The sequence below is a fragment of the Arachis ipaensis genome, chromosome B07 (genome assembly GCF_000816755.2).
Source record: "Arachis ipaensis cultivar K30076 chromosome B07, Araip1.1, whole genome shotgun sequence".
NCBI lineage: Eukaryota > Viridiplantae > Streptophyta > Magnoliopsida > Fabales > Fabaceae > Arachis > Arachis ipaensis.
The window spans coordinates 12,807,306-12,825,654 of NC_029791.2; the positions used below are offsets into that span (position 1 = coordinate 12,807,306).

Consider the following 18,349-nt stretch of genomic DNA (forward strand, 5'->3'; position numbering starts at 1 on the left):
GTAGGGAGTGTATTTACACCATGGTGGACGTGTCAAATGAGAGGTTCAACACGTAGGGGGCGTGTTACCGACATCACGTAGGGGGCGTGGATGACACGTGGCGAGAAATGGCTGGCTGGAGCTGGCAGCACGTGGGGCGTGCTGAGTCAGCACGCAGGGGGCGTGATGACACGTGGCAAGGCCTGGTTGGGTGAACCAGGCAGCACGTGGGGGGCATGCTGATATGTGGTGACGTCTGGTTGGCTGAATGGTGCAGAATTTACAATCACAAACTAACCGGCAAGTGCATCGGATCGTACCAAGTAATACCTCAGGTGAGTGAGGGTCGATCCCATGAGGATTAATGGATCAAGCAACAATGGTTGATTAATTTACTTAGTTAGACAAGCAGAAAATGGTTTTGAGAGTTCAAAGCATTAACAGTAAATTCAGAATATCAGAAGACAGGCAGTAAATAAGTTGAAAATAATATATGGAGAGATAGTTAAGGCTTAAGAGTTATCTATTTTCCTGATTGACTTTTCTTACTAACTATTTTAATCATGCAAGATTTAAGTCATGGCAACTATATATGACTAAACCCTAATTCCTTAGACCTTTTTAGTCTCCTCTAACTCTCATCAACTGCCAATTCCTTAGTCAATTAATTCCAATTAGAGGGTGAAATTCAATTCTAGTTATATGTCACAGAAATCCTAATTACCCAAAAATAAGAGGATTATATGTCACGTATCCCGTTAAATCTAGATAATCAGAAATTTAGGAGAATATGTTTTCAAGCTGTTATTCAAGTAAAGAGCTTTTCCAAGTTATACAAGAACTCAATTAAAAAGAGGGTCATACTTCCGTTCCACCCAATTTCATAAAATAAAGAACGAAAATAATTCTTGAAATATAAATAAGTACATGAATTAAAATAGAAAAATAATAGAATCAATCCATACAATAGACAGAGCTCCTAACCTTAACAGTGGAGGTTTAGTTGCTTATGGAAAAGAGTGAAAACTAGGATTCTGGTAAACTGTAAATTGGGATGAGGTGGAATCATCCCCAGAAGAAAAGTTTCTTCTTTTTATATCTAATCCTAAGTAATTTAAAATCTATTTTCTAAAATTAAAATAATATCTTTTCCTATTTTAAAATAAAATTTAAATTTAAATCAGAATTAATTAAATAACCCGCGCCTTGTAACGTGGGGACCACTTGGCTTCACTAGATCCACGCCTAACTTCATGATGTTCACCACACAAGGCGCCTAACTTGACTGAATAGCACGCCTTACTTGCTTGATTCATGGGTGGACCACGCCTTACTTGAATGGTTCATGGGGCCACGCCTAACTTGATCTAGCCCTTCAATGTTGCGCCTTACTTGGCTGAGAGGAGGGCATTGGCGCCTTACTTTGTACAAGGGGCCTTCTTTGTTGTGCCTTACTTGTACCCTCCCGAGAGTGCAAGCTTCCATGGCGCCTAACTTGGTTTCCTTTGCGCCTAACTCGCCATGAGTCGCTATAACTTGCGTGTTGTTGTTGTGTCTTGCGCCTAACTTGAGATTTCTCAAGTTAGGCGCAGCCTTGGCAGAGTTGATAGAAGAGAATTATGGATTATTATATATCGTTGGAAAGATCTGGAAGTTAGCTTTCCAATGTTACTAAAATCACATCCATTGGACCTCTATAACTTGAGTTATTCAGGTTTGAGTGCAAAGAGGTCAGGGTTGATAGCATCATTCGCCTTCTTCTCTTTTTCTGCGAAAACTCCATCAAATCCAGCGAAATGATACCTAAAATAAACAGAATTACACAAGACTCAAAGTAGCATCCATAGTGGCTAAAAGATAATTAATTCTTGATTAAACTCAATAATTTAAATGCAAATTCACTAGGAAAAGATAGGAAAGATGCTCACGCATCACAACACCAAACTTGAATTGTTGCTTGTCCTCAAGCAACCAAAACTAATATAAGCTTAGGATGTGAATATGCATGAGAGTGAGAGTTCAATTAAACTCATGTCTCTTCTTGAAGTGGGGTTTACAATTGCAATCCTGAATAGGTTTGGCATCTCATTATCCTTTGAATCAGAGGAATGCCACTGTCATTCGGAATTAGAATCCGGATAATATTATGAATTCTCTAGTCTTTTATATTTCAGTTTAATCCTTGAACACATCAAATTTCTTTTTGGTGCTTTGAACCTTGAGCCTAGCTGTGACTTTAAATGTTTTATCTCAAGCTTCACTTGTCACAAAAACACCATAAGCACTTAACTGGGGAACTCTTTTTAAGTTCTGATTTTCCTTTCAGTTACTCCCAGACAGTGGTGCTCAAAGCCTTTGGCATACTCTGTTAAATGCAATTGATCTTGACTATTAGTGTTCTGTCTCAAGGATTACTTGACATAATCGCACCACAAGCATATGACCAGGAAAACAACTCTTTGAGCTTTTAATCATGTCTGACCTCCCTAGTCATTGATGCTCAAAGCCTTGGATCTTGCTTTTATTATTATTTTTTTTTTGTTTTCTTTTGTTGTTTCTTTTGCTTCAAGGATTAAACTTTTACTTATTGCAGAGAATTCATAATAGTTCTCTAAATTCCTATTCCTTGTACATCAACATTCTTTGATTCAAATTTAAATATGCACTGTTCATGTCATGCATTCAGAGTCACAGAAAATACCACCACATTTGGATAAATGAGACTCCTCTTAAAATTAAACTCACTTTCTCATGCACCACATCTTTTCTTCTTTCTTTTTGATTTCAAGCTCAGTGGGTAATACATGAGGCACCTTTCAACATTAAAGCAAATAACAGAAAATTTCAAAATAGTATAACTAAACTAGAGCCTAGGAATTTATCTAATGAAGGATCATGCAATAAATAAAGTAAAATAACAGAAAACAAGAATATATTAAAGTAATGGCAAACTATTATAGAAGGTGAAAAGAACTAGACCACCTCAATCTCCCTCGTGGGGATCTCTCTCCTCAGGCTGTACTCCGTGAGATCCTCTCAGGCGGCTGTAGTCCTGTCGCAGCTGATGAATCTCTTGCCGCTGAAATTCCTGAGCAGCCCGCATCTCATCAAGGGTGGTGCAGAGGTGTGCCCAACGGCTATCCTGTACCGCTCTCATATCCTCCACATACGCGGTGTGCTGCTACCAGTGGCTGTCGTTCGCGACTCTCATCTGCTCGATGGAGGTGGTGAGAAGCTGCCAATATTCTTGAGGAGGGTCATGTTGTCCCTGCGCGGTGGCTGATCCTGCTGAGCTTCCTCCTCATCCTGCTCTTCCATGCGGACTCTACGCTGTTCTCTGTGGGCCTCCATTCTCTTCTTTGTGATTGGTTTCTCAACAGAGATAGGGACGTCATTCTCCATCTTTACCCCTGCTGCTTCACACAGGCGGTAAATCAAATGTGGGAATTTGATACTGGCTCTCTTATAGGGGCTGGAGGAAATCTTGTATATCTGTTCTGGAATAATATCCTCCACCTCCACCACTTCTCCCTGTATGATGCTGTAAATCATGACAGCCCGGTCCACAGTGCATTCGAACCGGTTGCTAGTAGCTATGATGGACCTTCGGATGAAATCCAGCCATCCTTTAGCTAAAGGGTTTAGATCAGCGCTCTTCAAGTGATTCGGCTTTCCCTCAGCACCTAGCCTCCACTGAGAACCCGGAATGCATAATTTTTCAATAACCAGATTCAGCTCCTGATTATTGTTCATTCGTCTGTTGTAACTAGGGACTAGCTGAGGTCGATATAGCAGGTGGAGGGCTTGTTTGACATGTGTTGGGGTGAATCTAATGGTCTTGCCTCTTACATAACTCTCATAAGTCTTCTCATTCACTCCCTTGACGTCCTTGTATGTGATCCATAGGTTTCCATAGAACTCTTGGACCATTAATTGCCCAACCTCCGTGTGCGGGTTGCACATAAAATTCCACCCTCTGCTGTCAATTTGAGACTGGATTTCCGAATAGTCATCCGACTTCAGAGCAAATCTTACCTCCGGAATTACAGGCCTCTTTATAGTATACTCATAAAAATGTTCTTCATGGAGCTTGGACCTGAATCTGTTTTTGTCATAAGAACTAGTGGCCGGTTCTTTCCCTTTTCTTTTCTTTGAAGGTGTAGTCTTGGGTGCCATTACAACAAAAAAAATGGAAATCAGAGCGACAATACCAAACTTAAACTCTTTGCTCGTCCCCGAGCAAACTAAAGAAATACAGAGGGGGAGAAGAAAGAAATACAGAAGGTGAACCAAAAAGTAAAAGAATAGAAGATAAAAAGAGCCAATGCTAAAAGTTTTTTTTATATCAGAAAAAAGTAAAACAGAAAAAGAAAAGGGGGACAAGGAGGCAGAGGGAATGAAGAGAGAATGCTGGGAAGGTGGTGTATGATAGAGTTTGTGGTGTGGAAGGCGTGAAGGATTGGAGGCCTAAATAGAGGGGGTTAGGGTGTCGGGAGGGGGAAAGATGCACGGGCAGGAGGCAGAGGAAGTTGGGGGACGAGATATGGAAAGAGGGGTAGATGATTGTTGTGAGAAGGAGTGGAAGGAGTCGGGCTTATATAGAAGGGTGGGGTTGATGGTTCATGAAGGAGGGGGTAGGTGTGGGTGATCACAGGAGTTTGGGGAGGTTTCAAGGCAGGGGTGTGGTTGGAGTTTGGGAAAGGGAATATATGGGAATAGGGAGAGGGGTGTCACGGGTGGTGTTGGGGTGTAAAGATAGGAAAAGATAGGCAAGATAGGGAAGATAGAGAAGGATCTTGGATTTGGTGAGAGGAGGACTTGAGACGTTGGGCTGCGCCTTACATGAAGCATGGCGCGCCTTACTTGTGGTTTGGGACAAGGCCTTGCACCTTACATGGGTGCCAAAGAAGGGCCTGGCGCCTTACTTGAGGCATTGTCTCTCATGGCTGCGCCTAACTTGGATGAAGCCTTCCACCTTGCGCCTTACTTGGACTAGGCCTCAGCACCTTGCGCCTTACTTGGGCCAATGAATAAGGCCTTGCGCTTTACTTGATTTTGGCTGGCGCTTTGCTTGAGGCAAGGGAGTAAGGCCTGCGCCTTACTTGATAGTTGGAGGCGTGGACTGGCGCCTTACTTGAGGCAGGAGTGTGTCTAACTTGAATGCTTGGAAGTAAGGCGTGGACTGTCCCGAATTGAGCTCACCTAGCTGTGCCTAACTTGGAAATTCTCAAGTTAGGTGCAGACCCTCCCGAGAGTAGTGGTTCTTGATGTGTATCACGGCGCCTAACTTGGAAATTCGCAAGTTAGGCGCAGGCCCTCCTGAGAGTAATTCGCCTCTGCGCATCCTGTAATTCTGTATTTTTTCTTGTTTTGTAAGAACCTGTTTTGTTTCAAAGAAATTCTGCATGATCCAAACATACGTAAAACAAAGGAAAAAACAGTAAAAATTTCGACCAAAACTAAATGAATAACAAAATCAAACCACTAATAATTAAAACAAAGGATACGAAAACATCGGGTTGCCTCCCGACAAGCGCTTCTTTAACGTCACTAGCTTGACGGTCAGTTCTGCTAATTCAGCAGGTGAGCGGACCTCTGACGATCAATCTCGCCTCTAAGATAGTGCTTCAACCTCTGGCCATTTACTGTAAATTTTCTGTCTGAATTCTCTTCCTGTATTTTCACATGACCATATGGTGAAGCTCTGGTAACTACAAACGGTCCTGACCACCAGAATTTTAGCTTCCAGCTTGACGGTCAGTTCTGCTAATTCAGCAGATGAATGGACCTCTGGCGATCGATCTCGCCTCCAAGATAGTGCTTCAACCTCTGGCCATTCACTGTAAATTTCCTATCTAAATTTTCTTCCTGTATTTCCACAAAACCATATGGTGAAGCTCTGGTAACCACAAACGATCTTGACTACCGGGATTTCAGCTTCCCGGGAAAGAGTTTGAGCCTTGAATTATACAGAAGCACTCTCTGTCCTGGCTCAAAGACTCTGATGGCAATCTTCTGGTCATGCAATAACTTGGTTCTCTCCTTATAGAGCTTGGCATTCTCATAGGCTGAAAATCTAAATTCATCAAGCTCATTCAACTGAAGCATTCGCTTGATTCCTGCAGCTTCTGAATCAAGATTCAGATACCGGATCACCCAGTAAGCTTTATGCTTCAGCTCAACTGGCAAGTGACAGGCTTTGCCATAGACCAACTGATAAAGGGACATGCCAATAGGAGTCTTGTAAGCTGTCCGGTATGCCCAGAGAGCATCATCAAGCTTCCTAGACCAGTCCTTTCTTGAAACACTGACGGTCTTCTCTAGAATCCTCTTACATTCCCTGTTGAAAACTTCAACCTGTCCACTTGTCTGAGGGTGATAGGGGGTTGCCACTTTATGACGGACTCCATATCTCTGCAGAAGAGAGTCCAGCTGTCTGTTACATAAGTGACTTCCTCCATCACTAATGAGTGTCCTCGGGACACCAAACCGGCTAAAGATATATCTCTGAAGAAAGTTCATTAGCACCTTGGCATCATTGGTGGGTAGAGCTACATCTTCCACCCACTTGGACACATAGTCAACCGCCACTAGAATATAGTTGTTTGAATGTGAGGGTGGAAAAGGTCCCATGAAATCAATACCCCACACATCAAACAACTCAACCTCAAGAATCCCCTGCTGTGGCATTTCATGGTTGGCAGGGAGATTCATGGCTTTTTCACATCTGTCACAGTGCTTCATAAATTCTCTTGAGTCCCTGAAGAGAGTTGGCCAGTAGAACCCGCTCTGAATGACCTTTGTAGATGTCCTTTCACCACCAAAGTGGCCTCCATAATCAGAACCATGACAATGCCAAAGAATCTGCTGCTTTTCCTCATCCGGAACACATCTCTGGATTATACAATCTGAATACCTTTTAAAAAGGTACGATTCCTCCCAAATATAGTACTTTGCATCAGTCAATAGCTTCTTTACTTGTTGCCTACTGTACTCCTTTGGAATAAAATTCATGGCCTTGTAATTTGTAATGTCTGCAAACCATGGAGCCTGTTGAATGAGGAACAATTGCTCATCAGGAAATGTTTTATTCACAACTGTGGGTGATTGTACTCCTGCATCAGGCTCAATTCTGGAGAGATAGTCAGCTACTTGATTTTCTGACCCTTTCCTGTCTTTTATCTCAATATCAAACTCCTGAAGGAGTAACACCCATCTGATTAATCTTGGTTTAGAGTCCTGCTTGGTTAGAAGGTACTTCAAAGCAGCATGGTCAGTATAAACAATAACCTTAGAACCAATTAAATAGGACCTAAACTTATCAACAACATACACAATAGCTAATAATTCCTTTTCTGTAGTTGTGTAATTCTTTTGGGCATCGTTTAACACACAACTGGCATAGTAAATGACATGCATAAGCTTACCATGCCTCTGTCCTAAAACAGCTCCTATAGCAAAGTCACTGGCATCACTCATCAATTCAAATGGTAAATCCCAATCAGGGGGAGCTATAATGGGAGCAGAGATAAGGTTTGCTTTCAGAATTTCAAAAGCATGCAGACATTCAGCATCAAACACAAAAGGAACATCAATAACCAACAGGTTGCTCAATGGTTTAGCAATTTTAGAAAAGTCCTTTATAAATCTCCTATAAAATCCTACATGACCCAAGAAACTCCGGACTGCCTTAACATTAGCTAGTGGTGGTAATTTTTCAATCACCTCCACCTTTGCTCTGTCAACCTCAATCCCCTTACTTAAAATCCTGTGTTTAAGAACAATGCCTTCTATAACCATAAAATGGCATTTTTCCCAATTTAAAATAAGGTTTGATTCTTGATACCGTTTCAAGACAAGGGATAGATGCTTAAGGTAGGATTCAAAAGAATTACCAAAAAGAAAAAAATCATCCATAAATAACTCAATGAATTTTTCAACCATATCAGAAAAAATTGAAAACATACACCTCTAAAAAGTTGCTGGAGCATTACAGAGTCCAAACGGCATTCTTCTGTAGGCAAATACTCCAAAGGGGCATGTGAATGCTGTCTTTTCTTGATCTTGAGGGTCCACTGCAATTTGATTATATCCAGAATATCCATCTAAAAAACAATAAAAAAGCATGACCAGCTAACCTCTCAAGCATCTGATCAATGAAAGGCAGGGAGAAGTGATCCTTCCTTGTAGTAGTGTTGAGCCTCCTGTAGTCTATACACATTCTCCATCCTGTGACTGTCCTTGTAGGAATAAGCTCATTCTTTTCATTCTTGATCACTGTCATCCCTCCTTTCTTGGGAACTACCTGCACAGAACTTACCCAAGGACTATCAGAAATAGGTTAAATAATATCTGCTTCCCATAATTTTATTACCTCTTTTTGGACTACCTCTTTCATGGTTGGATTGAGTCTTCTTTGTGGTTACACAACTGGTTTAGCATCATATTCAAGGAGGATCTTGTGCATACACTTGGTTGGGCTAATCCCCTTCAAGTCACTAATGGTCCATCTAAGAGCTGTTTTATGGCTCCTGAGCACTGAAATAAGCGCCTCTTCCTCTCCAGGCTTCAGGGAAGAGCTAATAATCACTGGATATGAATCATTTTCACCCAAGAACACATATTTCAGAGAAGGAGGTAAAGGTTTTAGCTCAAGTTTGGGGGCTTCCTCCTCTATTTTAGGCATGTGAACCACAGCCTTCTGGGGTGGTGAATCATCAACTTCTACTAATTCATACTCAGAAATAGGATCCAGAATGTCATCAAGTACCTCAACTTTCAGTACCTCTTGAACAAGTGGTTCAATAACATCTATTTTTATACACCCTTTAGAATCATTAGGGTGCTTGAGGGCTTCAAACACATTAAGGACCACCTGTTCTTCATTGACCCTCAGGGTTAATTCACCCTTTTGCACATCAATCAGAGCTCTACCTGTAGCTAAAAAGGGTCTACCAAGTATAATAGAGGATTTTACCTCCTCTTCCATGTCTAATATAACAAAATCAATAGGAAAAATAAATGGTCCCACTTTAACAAGTAAATCCTCAACAACAGCCACAGGTAATTTAATAGAAAGATCAGCAAGTTGAAGAGAAATACAAGTAAATTTTACCTCCTCAATTTAAAGGTTTTTCATCACTGAAAGTGGCATTAGATTGATGCTAGCTCTGAGATCACATAAAGCTCTCTGAATGGTGACATCTCCAATGGTGCAAGGAATGACAAAGCTCCCTGGGTCTGGCATCTTCTCAGGAAGGTTGTGATGAATAATTGCACTACATTCCTTGGTTAACACTACTGTTTCTTGTTCCTTCCAGTTCCTCTTGTGGGTCAACAACTCTTTCATAAATTTAGCACAGAGAGGCATTTGCTCAAGAGTCTCTGCAAAAGGAATGTTGATCTGTAGCTTCTTGAAGACATCTAAAATTTTAGAAAATTGCTTTTCTTTGGAAGCCTTCTGAAGCCTCTGAGAATATGGCATTTTTTGCTTGTACTCAGGAGCCTTTGGCAAGGTGGGATAAGTGTCAAGAGAATTAGGGAATAGGTTGTCTGCATGCTTAGGAGGGGCGCGCTCTACTTCTTCCTTCTTCTCCTCTGGAGCTTCTTTTTCAATTAACTCCTCATTGACCTTGGTCTCAGAGTCAGTTACTTTACCACTTCTCAATTGAATAACCTTGCAATCTTCTCTTGGATTTACCACTGTATCACTTGGGAATGTACTTGCAGACCTCTCAGGTATTTGCTTGCTCAGTTGGCCTATTTGCACCTCCAAGTTTCTAATGGAGGCTTTGGTTTCCTGCAAAAAACTCCTCATCATCTCCCAATTATAATCTTTTTGGGATTTAGAGTTTGCCTACTGAGGTGGTTGTTGTTGCTAAGACTGAAATTGGCGGTTATTGTAATTGTTCTGTTGGAAGCCACCCTGAGAATTATTGTTGAAATTCTGAGGTCTCTGAGGTTGGTCTCTCCACCCAAAATTTGGGTGATTTCTCCACCCCTGATTGTATGTCTTAGAGTATGGATCATTATTGGGATTTCTAGGACCACTCCCTATGTAATTGACCTGTTCAGATGAGGATTGAGCATAATCATAATTATTATTTTGCACAAAATTACCTGTCATGTCATAAGAGACCTCTTGAGGAAGATTTTGGGTATTGATAGCTGAGACTTGCATGCCACCTATCTGTTGAGTAAGTAGATTTATTTGCTGAGACATAAGCTTGTTCTGGGCAAGAATAGCATTAAGAGCTTCTACTTCCATAACACCCTTCTTCTGAGGAGCCTCAGAGTTCACAGGATTCTTGTTAGATGAGTATAAATATTGATTGCTAGCAACCAATTCAATAAGCTCAATAGTCTCCTCCGGTGTCTTCTTCTTGTGCAGTGAATCACCTGTAGAATTATCTAAGCACATCTTGGACATTTCACCTAAACCTTCATAAAAGATATCTAGTTGGGTCCATTTGGAGAACATGTCCGGAGGAAATTGCCTAGTCAGTAGCTTGTATCTCTCCCAAGCTTCATAAAGAGTTTCACCATCCATCTGCCTGAAGGTCTGAACCTCCACCCTAAGCTTGGTCAGCTTCTTTGGTGGGAAAAATTTAGTAAAAAAAACTCAGTAACAACCTTGTCCCAAGTATCTAAACTCTCCTTGGGTTGGGAATCTAGCCATAGCTTTGCTCCATCCCTCAGAGCAAACGGGAAGAGCATGAGTTTGTACACCTCAGGGTTCACTCCATTTGTCTTCACAGTATCACAAATCTGCAGAAAATTAGAAATAAATTGATTTGGATCTTCGTGGGGAAGACCATGATACTGGCAGTTTTGTTGCACCAAGGTGACCAATTGTGGCTTCAACTCAAAGTTGTTCGCAGCTATAGGAGGCACCATAATGCTTTTTCCATAAAGATCTGCAGTAGAAGCAGAGTAAGACCCAAGTATTCTCCTTTGTTGCTCATTCTCATTCGAATTTGCCACATTGGCATTAGCAGCATTGTTAGGATCCATAGTGGATTCTACAGCCTTGTAAAGTCTTATTTGTTACAAATGTCACCTGAAAGTCCTTTCAAGTTCAGGATTCAAAGTCTAAGAGAGGTTCCTTGTCTCTGTTCCTGTGCATAAACAGATAGAAGACAAGAAGGGATGGAACTCTCTACGTCAGATTGCAGAGAATTCCCAGTGAGGTAACATGTGTACAGAGATAAAAATATCGAATAAAATAAACACTAAAATTCGAAAATTACTAATAAAATTAAGACTAAAATTTTTTGAAATTATTAAGCAAATTAAATAAGAGAAATTAAGATAAGACTAACCAAGGAACACCAAACTTAATTTCAGAAATTAAAAAGAAATAGTTGAGCAAAATTTCAAAAATTTAAAGCTTAAAATTTAAATGAGACTAATAAAATAAGAGAAATAAAAATAATAAAAGGAAATAAAGAAGGGAAAAAACGAAAATGGCTAAAATAAAAAAAAAAGGAAACGAAAGAAGGTGGAAATAATCACAATTGACGTTAAAGTAATATATAAGAAAAAATGAAATGAAGACAGGGGCTTGATGAACGAAGAGGAAGAGAAAATAAAGAAAAAAAATGAAAAACAAAGATTAATAATACTAAAATAAAAATAATTAAACAAAAAATTATCTAATCTAAGAAATCAAACAACGAATAGTTGTCAATCACAATCAATCCCCGTCAATGGCGTCAAAAATTTGGTGCGGAGTTTACAACCACAAACTAACCGGCAAGTGCACCGGGTCGTACCAAGTAATACCTCAGGTGAGTGACGGTCGATCCCACGAGGATTAATGGATCAAGCAACAATGGTTGATTAATTTACTTAGTAAGACAAGCAGAAAATGGTTTTGAGAGTTCAAAGCATTAATAGTAAATTTAGAATATCAGAAGACAAGCAGTAAATAAGTTGGAAATAATATATGGAGAGACAGTTAAGGCTTAAGAGTTATCTATTTTCCTGATTGACTTTTCTTACTAACTATTTTAATCATGCAAGATTTAAGTCATGGCAACTATATATGACTAAACCCTAATTCCTTAGACCATTTTAGTCTCCTCTAACTCTCATCAACCGCCAATTCCTTAGTCAATTAATTCCAACTAGAGGGTGAAGTTAAATTCTAGTTATATGCCACAGAAAACCTAATTACCCAAAAATAAGAGGATTATATGTCACGTATCCCGTTAAATCCAGATAATCATAAATTTAGGAGAATATGTTTTCAAGATGTTATTCAAGCAAAGAGCTTTTCCAAGTTATACAAGAACTCAAATAGAAAGAGGGTCGTACTTCTGTTCCACCCAATTTCATAAAATAAAGAACGAAAAAATTCTTGAAATATAAATCAGTACATGAATTAAAATAAAAAAACAATAGAATCAATCCATACAATAGACAGAGCTCCTAACCTTAACAGTAGAAGTTTAGTTGCTCATGGAAAAGAGTGAAAACTAGGATTCTGGTAAACTGTAAATTGGGCTGAGGTGGAATCATCCCCAGAAGAAAAGTTTCTTCTTTTTATATCTAATCCTAATTAATTTAAAATCTATTTTCTAAAATTAAAATAATATCTTTTCCTATTTTAAAATAAAATTTAAATTTAAATCAGAATTAATTAAATAACCCGCGCCTTGTAACGTGGGGACCACTTGGCTTCACTAGATCCACGCCTAACTTCATGCTGTTCACCACACAAGGCGCCTAACTTGACTGAATAGCACGCCTTACTTGCTTGATTCATGGGTAGACCACGTCTTACTTGAATGGTTCATGGGGGGCCACGCCTAACTTGATCTAGCCCTTTAATGCTGTGCCTTACTTGGATTAAGTAACAAGGCCTAGCACCTTACTTGGCTAAGAGGAGGGCATTGGCGCCTTACTTGGTACAAGGGGCCTTCTTTACTGGGCCTTACTTGTACCCTCCCGAGAGTGCAAGCTTCCATGGCGCCTAACTTGGTTTCCTTTGAGCCTAACTCGCCATGAGTCGCCATAACTTGCGTGTTGTTGTTGTGTCTTGCGCCTAACTTGAGATTTCTCAAGTTAGGCGCAGCCTTAGCAAAGTTGATGGAAGAGAAGTATGGATTATTATATATTGTTGAAAAGCTCTGGAAGTTAACTTTCCAACGCCACTAAAATCACGTCCATTGGACCTCTGTAACTCGAGTTATTCAGATTTGAGTGCAGAGAGGTCAGGGTTGACAGCATCATTCGCCTTCTTCTCTTTTTCTGTGGAAACTCCATCAAATCCAGCCAAATGCTACCTAAAATAAACAGAATTGCACAAGACTCAAAGTAGCATCCATAGTGGCTAAAAGATAATTAATTCTTGATTAAACTCAATAATTTAAATGCAAATTCACTAGGAAAAGATAGGAAAGATGCTCACGCATCACTGAACCTGGCAGCACGCGGGGGGCGTGTTGAATGCGCACCTCTATATAAGGCAAAGCTCGGTACCATTTTCATTCCGAAGAAGAGTTGTCTTTGAGTGTTGGTAGTGTCATGGAGGGTACCGCAAATTTGGTTGTGTATCACAATGGTGAGATAATATGAAATACTCATGAGGGAGTGAGGTTTGCATGCCAGAATCCATTTTTGTTTGTGGTTCTATGCACCATGGCGTTAATGGAGTTTCAGAATGGTCTCTGTCAAAGCATGGAGAACGGTATGTTAACGAGAGTGAGCAGAATTTTGTACCGGAATCCTGTTCTAGTTTTTTGGTGGTCTAATACAGTTTGATATCATGCCAATCACTGACGAAGCGAGTGTGAAGAATATGTTCCAAATTCAACGGCAGACTCAGATGTGACATCCACAGATTGAACTGTATATTGAGTTTGAAAACGTAGAGGTGGAAGGGATTCAAAATGATTTAGATATAGTGGATGATAGAGCTGTAGTGTACGAAGGAATGAATAGTGACAGCGAAGAGGACTTCGAAGCCACTTATGAAGCCAGCGACGAAGACAAGGATGGTGATGTAGGAGTTGAGGCAGCAGCGGAGAATGTAGTGGTTCATCCCTCGAGCAGTCAACCGATGAACGTTCCACCGTTCATGCGTGATTTAGATCTCGACACCATACATTCACCGGAATTTCCCGAATATGCAAACATAGGTATGTCATGACTGAATAATACATTTTTGTTAATTTATACTTTGGATTGATTAATGAACGATGATTTTTGCTTTTTGTAGGCGTTGCTGATCTTGAGGACGGAGAGTTCCGGATTGGAATGGAATACAGTTCTAGAAAGTCGGTCGTCGCAATAATTAGAAGTTACACTATCTCTAGAGAAGTTGACTACAATGTGTATGAGTCTGAGTCACATACGTTCTATGCAAAATGCAAGATGTTTGGGAGTGGGTGCGACTGGCTTATCCAAGCTAGCTTGATACGGAAAAAAAGTTGTTGGGAGATATACAGATACAACGGTAGGCACACGTGCACAATGGGAATGATTTCACATGATCATTTCAAGTTGGACTCGGATACAGTTGCTGAGGCTATAAGGTCATTAGTCAAGACTGACCCGTCCATCAAGGTGAAATCTATAATAGCGGAAGTCCAGTCAAGGTTCAACTATACCATCAGTGACCGAAAGGCTTGGTTGGCAAAGCAGAAGTCCATAGCCAAAGTTTTCGGTGGTTGGGAGGATTCTTACCAAGTTTTGCCATGGTGGCTCACAGTCATAGTTCAGAAGATGCCTGGTTCAATTGTCCAAATAGAAACACAACCGTTGTACAACGGGAATGAGGAGGCGCACAGTGTAAAAATACTTCATCGTGTATTTTGGAGTTTCAATCCATGCATTAGGGCGTTCAGGCATTGCAAGCCCCTAGTTCAGGTTTATGGCACACACCTATATAAAAAATACAAAGGTACACTTCTGGTTGCTGTTGCACAAGATGGAAACCAGAACATTGTGCCTACCGCTTTTGCCTTGGTGGAAAGGGAGACAACTGATGCGTGACACTTCTTTCTCAGGAATCTGCGAATGCATGTTGTTAGAAAGAATGGTGTGGGTATGATCTCAGACCGACATGAGTCAATCCGGGCAGCAGTAAATCGTTCCGGAGGTGACTAGCAACCTCCAAGAGCATGGTGGATATTTTGTATAAGGCACATCGGCAACAACTTCCTAAGGGCATTCAAAGTCCCTCACTTGCAAAAACTTGTTGTCAATATAGGGTATTCAAGAACGGTGGAGGAGTACAACATTAACTATAAGAGGTTGGAAGAGCGAGGCGAGGCATATGCCAGGTGGTGCGATGCCATTGGACTCAGACATTGGGTATTGGCATTCGACGAGGGACATCGATGGGGCCATATGACGACGAACCTTGTCGAGTGCATTAACTCAGTGTTGAAGGATTCCCGTAATCTACCTGTGTTGCCACTGGTTCGAGCAACATATTATAGGTTAAATGAACTTTTTACACGGAAAAGTTCTGAGACTCACGAACGCAAGCGAGCTAGATTCACTTACTTCGTATTTGTATAGCAGCGGATCGAAGCAAATATGCAACAGGTTGGGAATATGTGCACCGGTTTGATAGACGAAATGAGGTGTTTGAGGTGCACAAAATGACTAGCGAAAAGGTGTTAGTTGTTGATCTTACACGACAGACGTGTGACTGTGGGCACTTTCAGGTGGAACGCTACCATGTCGCCATGTTATTGCTTGATGTACTAACCAGCGTCTCGATTGGCAGTTATATGTGCATGATGTGTACAAGAGGACAGAGGTTCGTAAGGTATATAAATTTGAGTTTACACCACTAGGTGATCCCGAGACATGGCCTGCTTATGAGAGACCCACAGGTGAACGTCGAAAGGTCGCCCCAAATTGACCCGATACTTGAATGAAATGGACTCACGCGACATGCGTGGTCCTCGGATATGCCGTCTTTGTGGTGCTCAGAGTCATAGCCAGAGTCGATGTCCTCAGCGTGCTGGACCGAGTAGTGCTGCTGACGATGCTGGTACCTAGGTCTTTGTTGGTTTTTAAGTTTGCAAGTGAATGATGTTTATTTTCGTCGATGCTTGTATTTTTGAATTTGCATTTTGTCAGTTAATGTCAGCTTAATATTATACAAAAAATTAACTATGAATTAAATATACCAAAGATTAACTGCTAATTACATAGGTCATCATACAAAAATATTAACTATGAATTACATACCTCAACATACAAAAACATTAACTACGAATTACATTAACTTAATTCGTAAGATTAAATCTGATAATCCTAAACCCAAGCTCACTTCTTTCCCACCAACCAGTTTAGTCCCTTACCCATCATGCCCTGACCGAACCGCGACGGAGGTAAACATTTTGTCAAACGGTGATCGCGAACTAAGTCATCCCCACCTGGAGCTGTCGACCCACCCGCCTCTGTCGAAGCGGCCAGCCCATCTGCCTCTGCCGGAGCAAATGCACCTGGGTTGTACTTGTCAACAACCACGAATGCCCGTTGCAGCGAGATGAAACCACTATCACACGACGCACCCCCTGATGTGTGGTCGGAAGCAGGACCCCGCATACCATGATCCATATCTACTGATGCCCTATGTGGATCAGCCGACCCTGACGGTGAAGATATAGCACTAAAATCTGACCAACCACCCAAACCAGTGTTGGCCCAATCCTATAGTTGCTGATCTCCGTGACTGTCGATGGAAATCTGCGACGAAAAGTCAAACCATTCATGATCGGCAGGAATGGTAAGTATAGGCTGATGAAGCTGGCCGGACTGACCTTGTCGGCTGTGCTGAGAGTGTTGGCTATGCTGACCCTACCGACTGTGCCCATTGTGCTGACTGTGTCCACTATGCTGACTGCCACATAATATTGGTATATTATAACTGTCTCATATTATTGGTATATTAGAACCCTAACATTAACGTTTGGAAATAGGAATCACAAGAACCATAAATGTTTACTTCATCCATGTAGTCTATATCATGCCTAAATCTCGCTACGGTCTTCAATAACCACGCTGTGGTCTGTTCCGAATGACTCCACCTGAAACATGATTCATTGAAAAGATTTAAATAAGTCACCATACATCAAACATACATTGTGAATATAACGCATGACTAAAATAATAATTATTACCTCATAGCAACTGGTATCTCAACCGGTGGAAGGGTCTGCCTCGGTACAGGCACAATACATGGCATTCACTCCCATGCCCAAACAAATAACAAATTAAGAGGGTCATCCATCTCCTTTGTATCATATCATGATGCACGACATAGTGCTCTATAAAGATGTGCGAGACATACTGACCCCCAACTATAAGTATAGATCCGCTCGAAATCGCGAAGCAACGGTAGATACTTCGCGTGGGCGTATGCGGTCGACTTATCTGCGAATAGGGTCGAACCCAACAAACAGAAGATCTGACATCTAACGTATCTCCTAATAGACTCCTCAGTGTCCAACGGCTCTGCGTCTCTGATACATTGAACCCAAGCCAGCTTTATATAGGATTTCGAAGAACGATTGACTTCTGGTTCACGACCGAATATCGCGATGCTCTGGCTCTGCAGGAAGTCGGCACTACTATCTATCCATCCACTCACAGGCTCTCCATCAATGGGTAGGCCAAATATATTAACGACATCTTCCAGTGTCACTGTAACTTCACCCCCCAGCAACACAAAGGTGTGAGTTTCTGGCCTCCACCTTTCAACCAGAGCAGCTAATAAGGGGTGAAATCCTCTTATCACCCCAATCCTAGAGACGTGGTAGAATCTCATGGCGCGTAAGTAGTTTTTGACTATCAGATTCCACGTCTGTGGCAGATCATTTTACAAATAAAAATTTTGTTCTAAAATATTCATAAAATACAAAATATAATATTTCTACTATCTATTTATACATAAAAAAATTTAAATGCATAAAAAAAACAAAATTAAAAAAATTTAAATACATAAAAAAATATAACTTGTCAACTTACATAAATTGGATGATCCAAATAATTGATAATATGTTCTTTAAGCATCGTATAATTACGTACCATTTTTTAATCACTACAAACTAATAATTATTTTTTTCAAATTTTTTTTCTTCTAAACCACTACTCACACTGCACACTACTATCATTATTACTACTAATACTCTCTTCACTTAATTTTTTGTTATTCTTTCAAGCTATACAAGCTCCTCCTCATACACACTTTTTTTTCTCTAGGTTCCTTGCTTCAGCACTCCTGTGTACTTCAATGGAAGGGAGAAGATTGAATTTATAAAGGGGGTTGAGGGCTTTTCGCTGGTTATCGAAGTGGGGGCTGTTTCCTGTATGCAGGCAGGCAATACACCCCACGCACCCCCCC

The 18,349-nt window shown here is 40.8% G+C and overlaps 1 protein-coding gene across 1 annotated transcript; it reads left to right on the plus strand.

Moving 5' to 3' along the window:
* On the plus strand, nt 13,624-14,979 carry LOC107606586. The gene is made up of 3 exons (XM_016308632.1): nt 13,624-13,672; nt 13,857-14,123; nt 14,204-14,979. The coding sequence occupies exons 1-3, from the start codon at nt 13,624-13,626 to the stop codon at nt 14,977-14,979; spliced, it is 1,092 nt and encodes a 363-aa protein (XP_016164118.1).

What these genes read in the sequence shown, in the direction of transcription:
- LOC107606586 (XM_016308632.1), top strand. Translation starts at nt 13,624, where the DNA reads ATGGCGTTAATGGAGTTTCAGAATGGTCTCTGTCAAAGCATGGAGAAC. An exon ending in CTGTCAAAGCATGGAGAACG is followed by an intron (nt 13,673 to 13,856) that starts GTATGTTAACGA and finishes TTGAAAACGTAG; the next exon opens with AGGTGGAAGGGATTCAAAAT. An exon ending in TCCCGAATATGCAAACATAG is followed by an intron (nt 14,124 to 14,203) that starts GTATGTCATGAC and finishes TGCTTTTTGTAG; the next exon opens with GCGTTGCTGATCTTGAGGAC.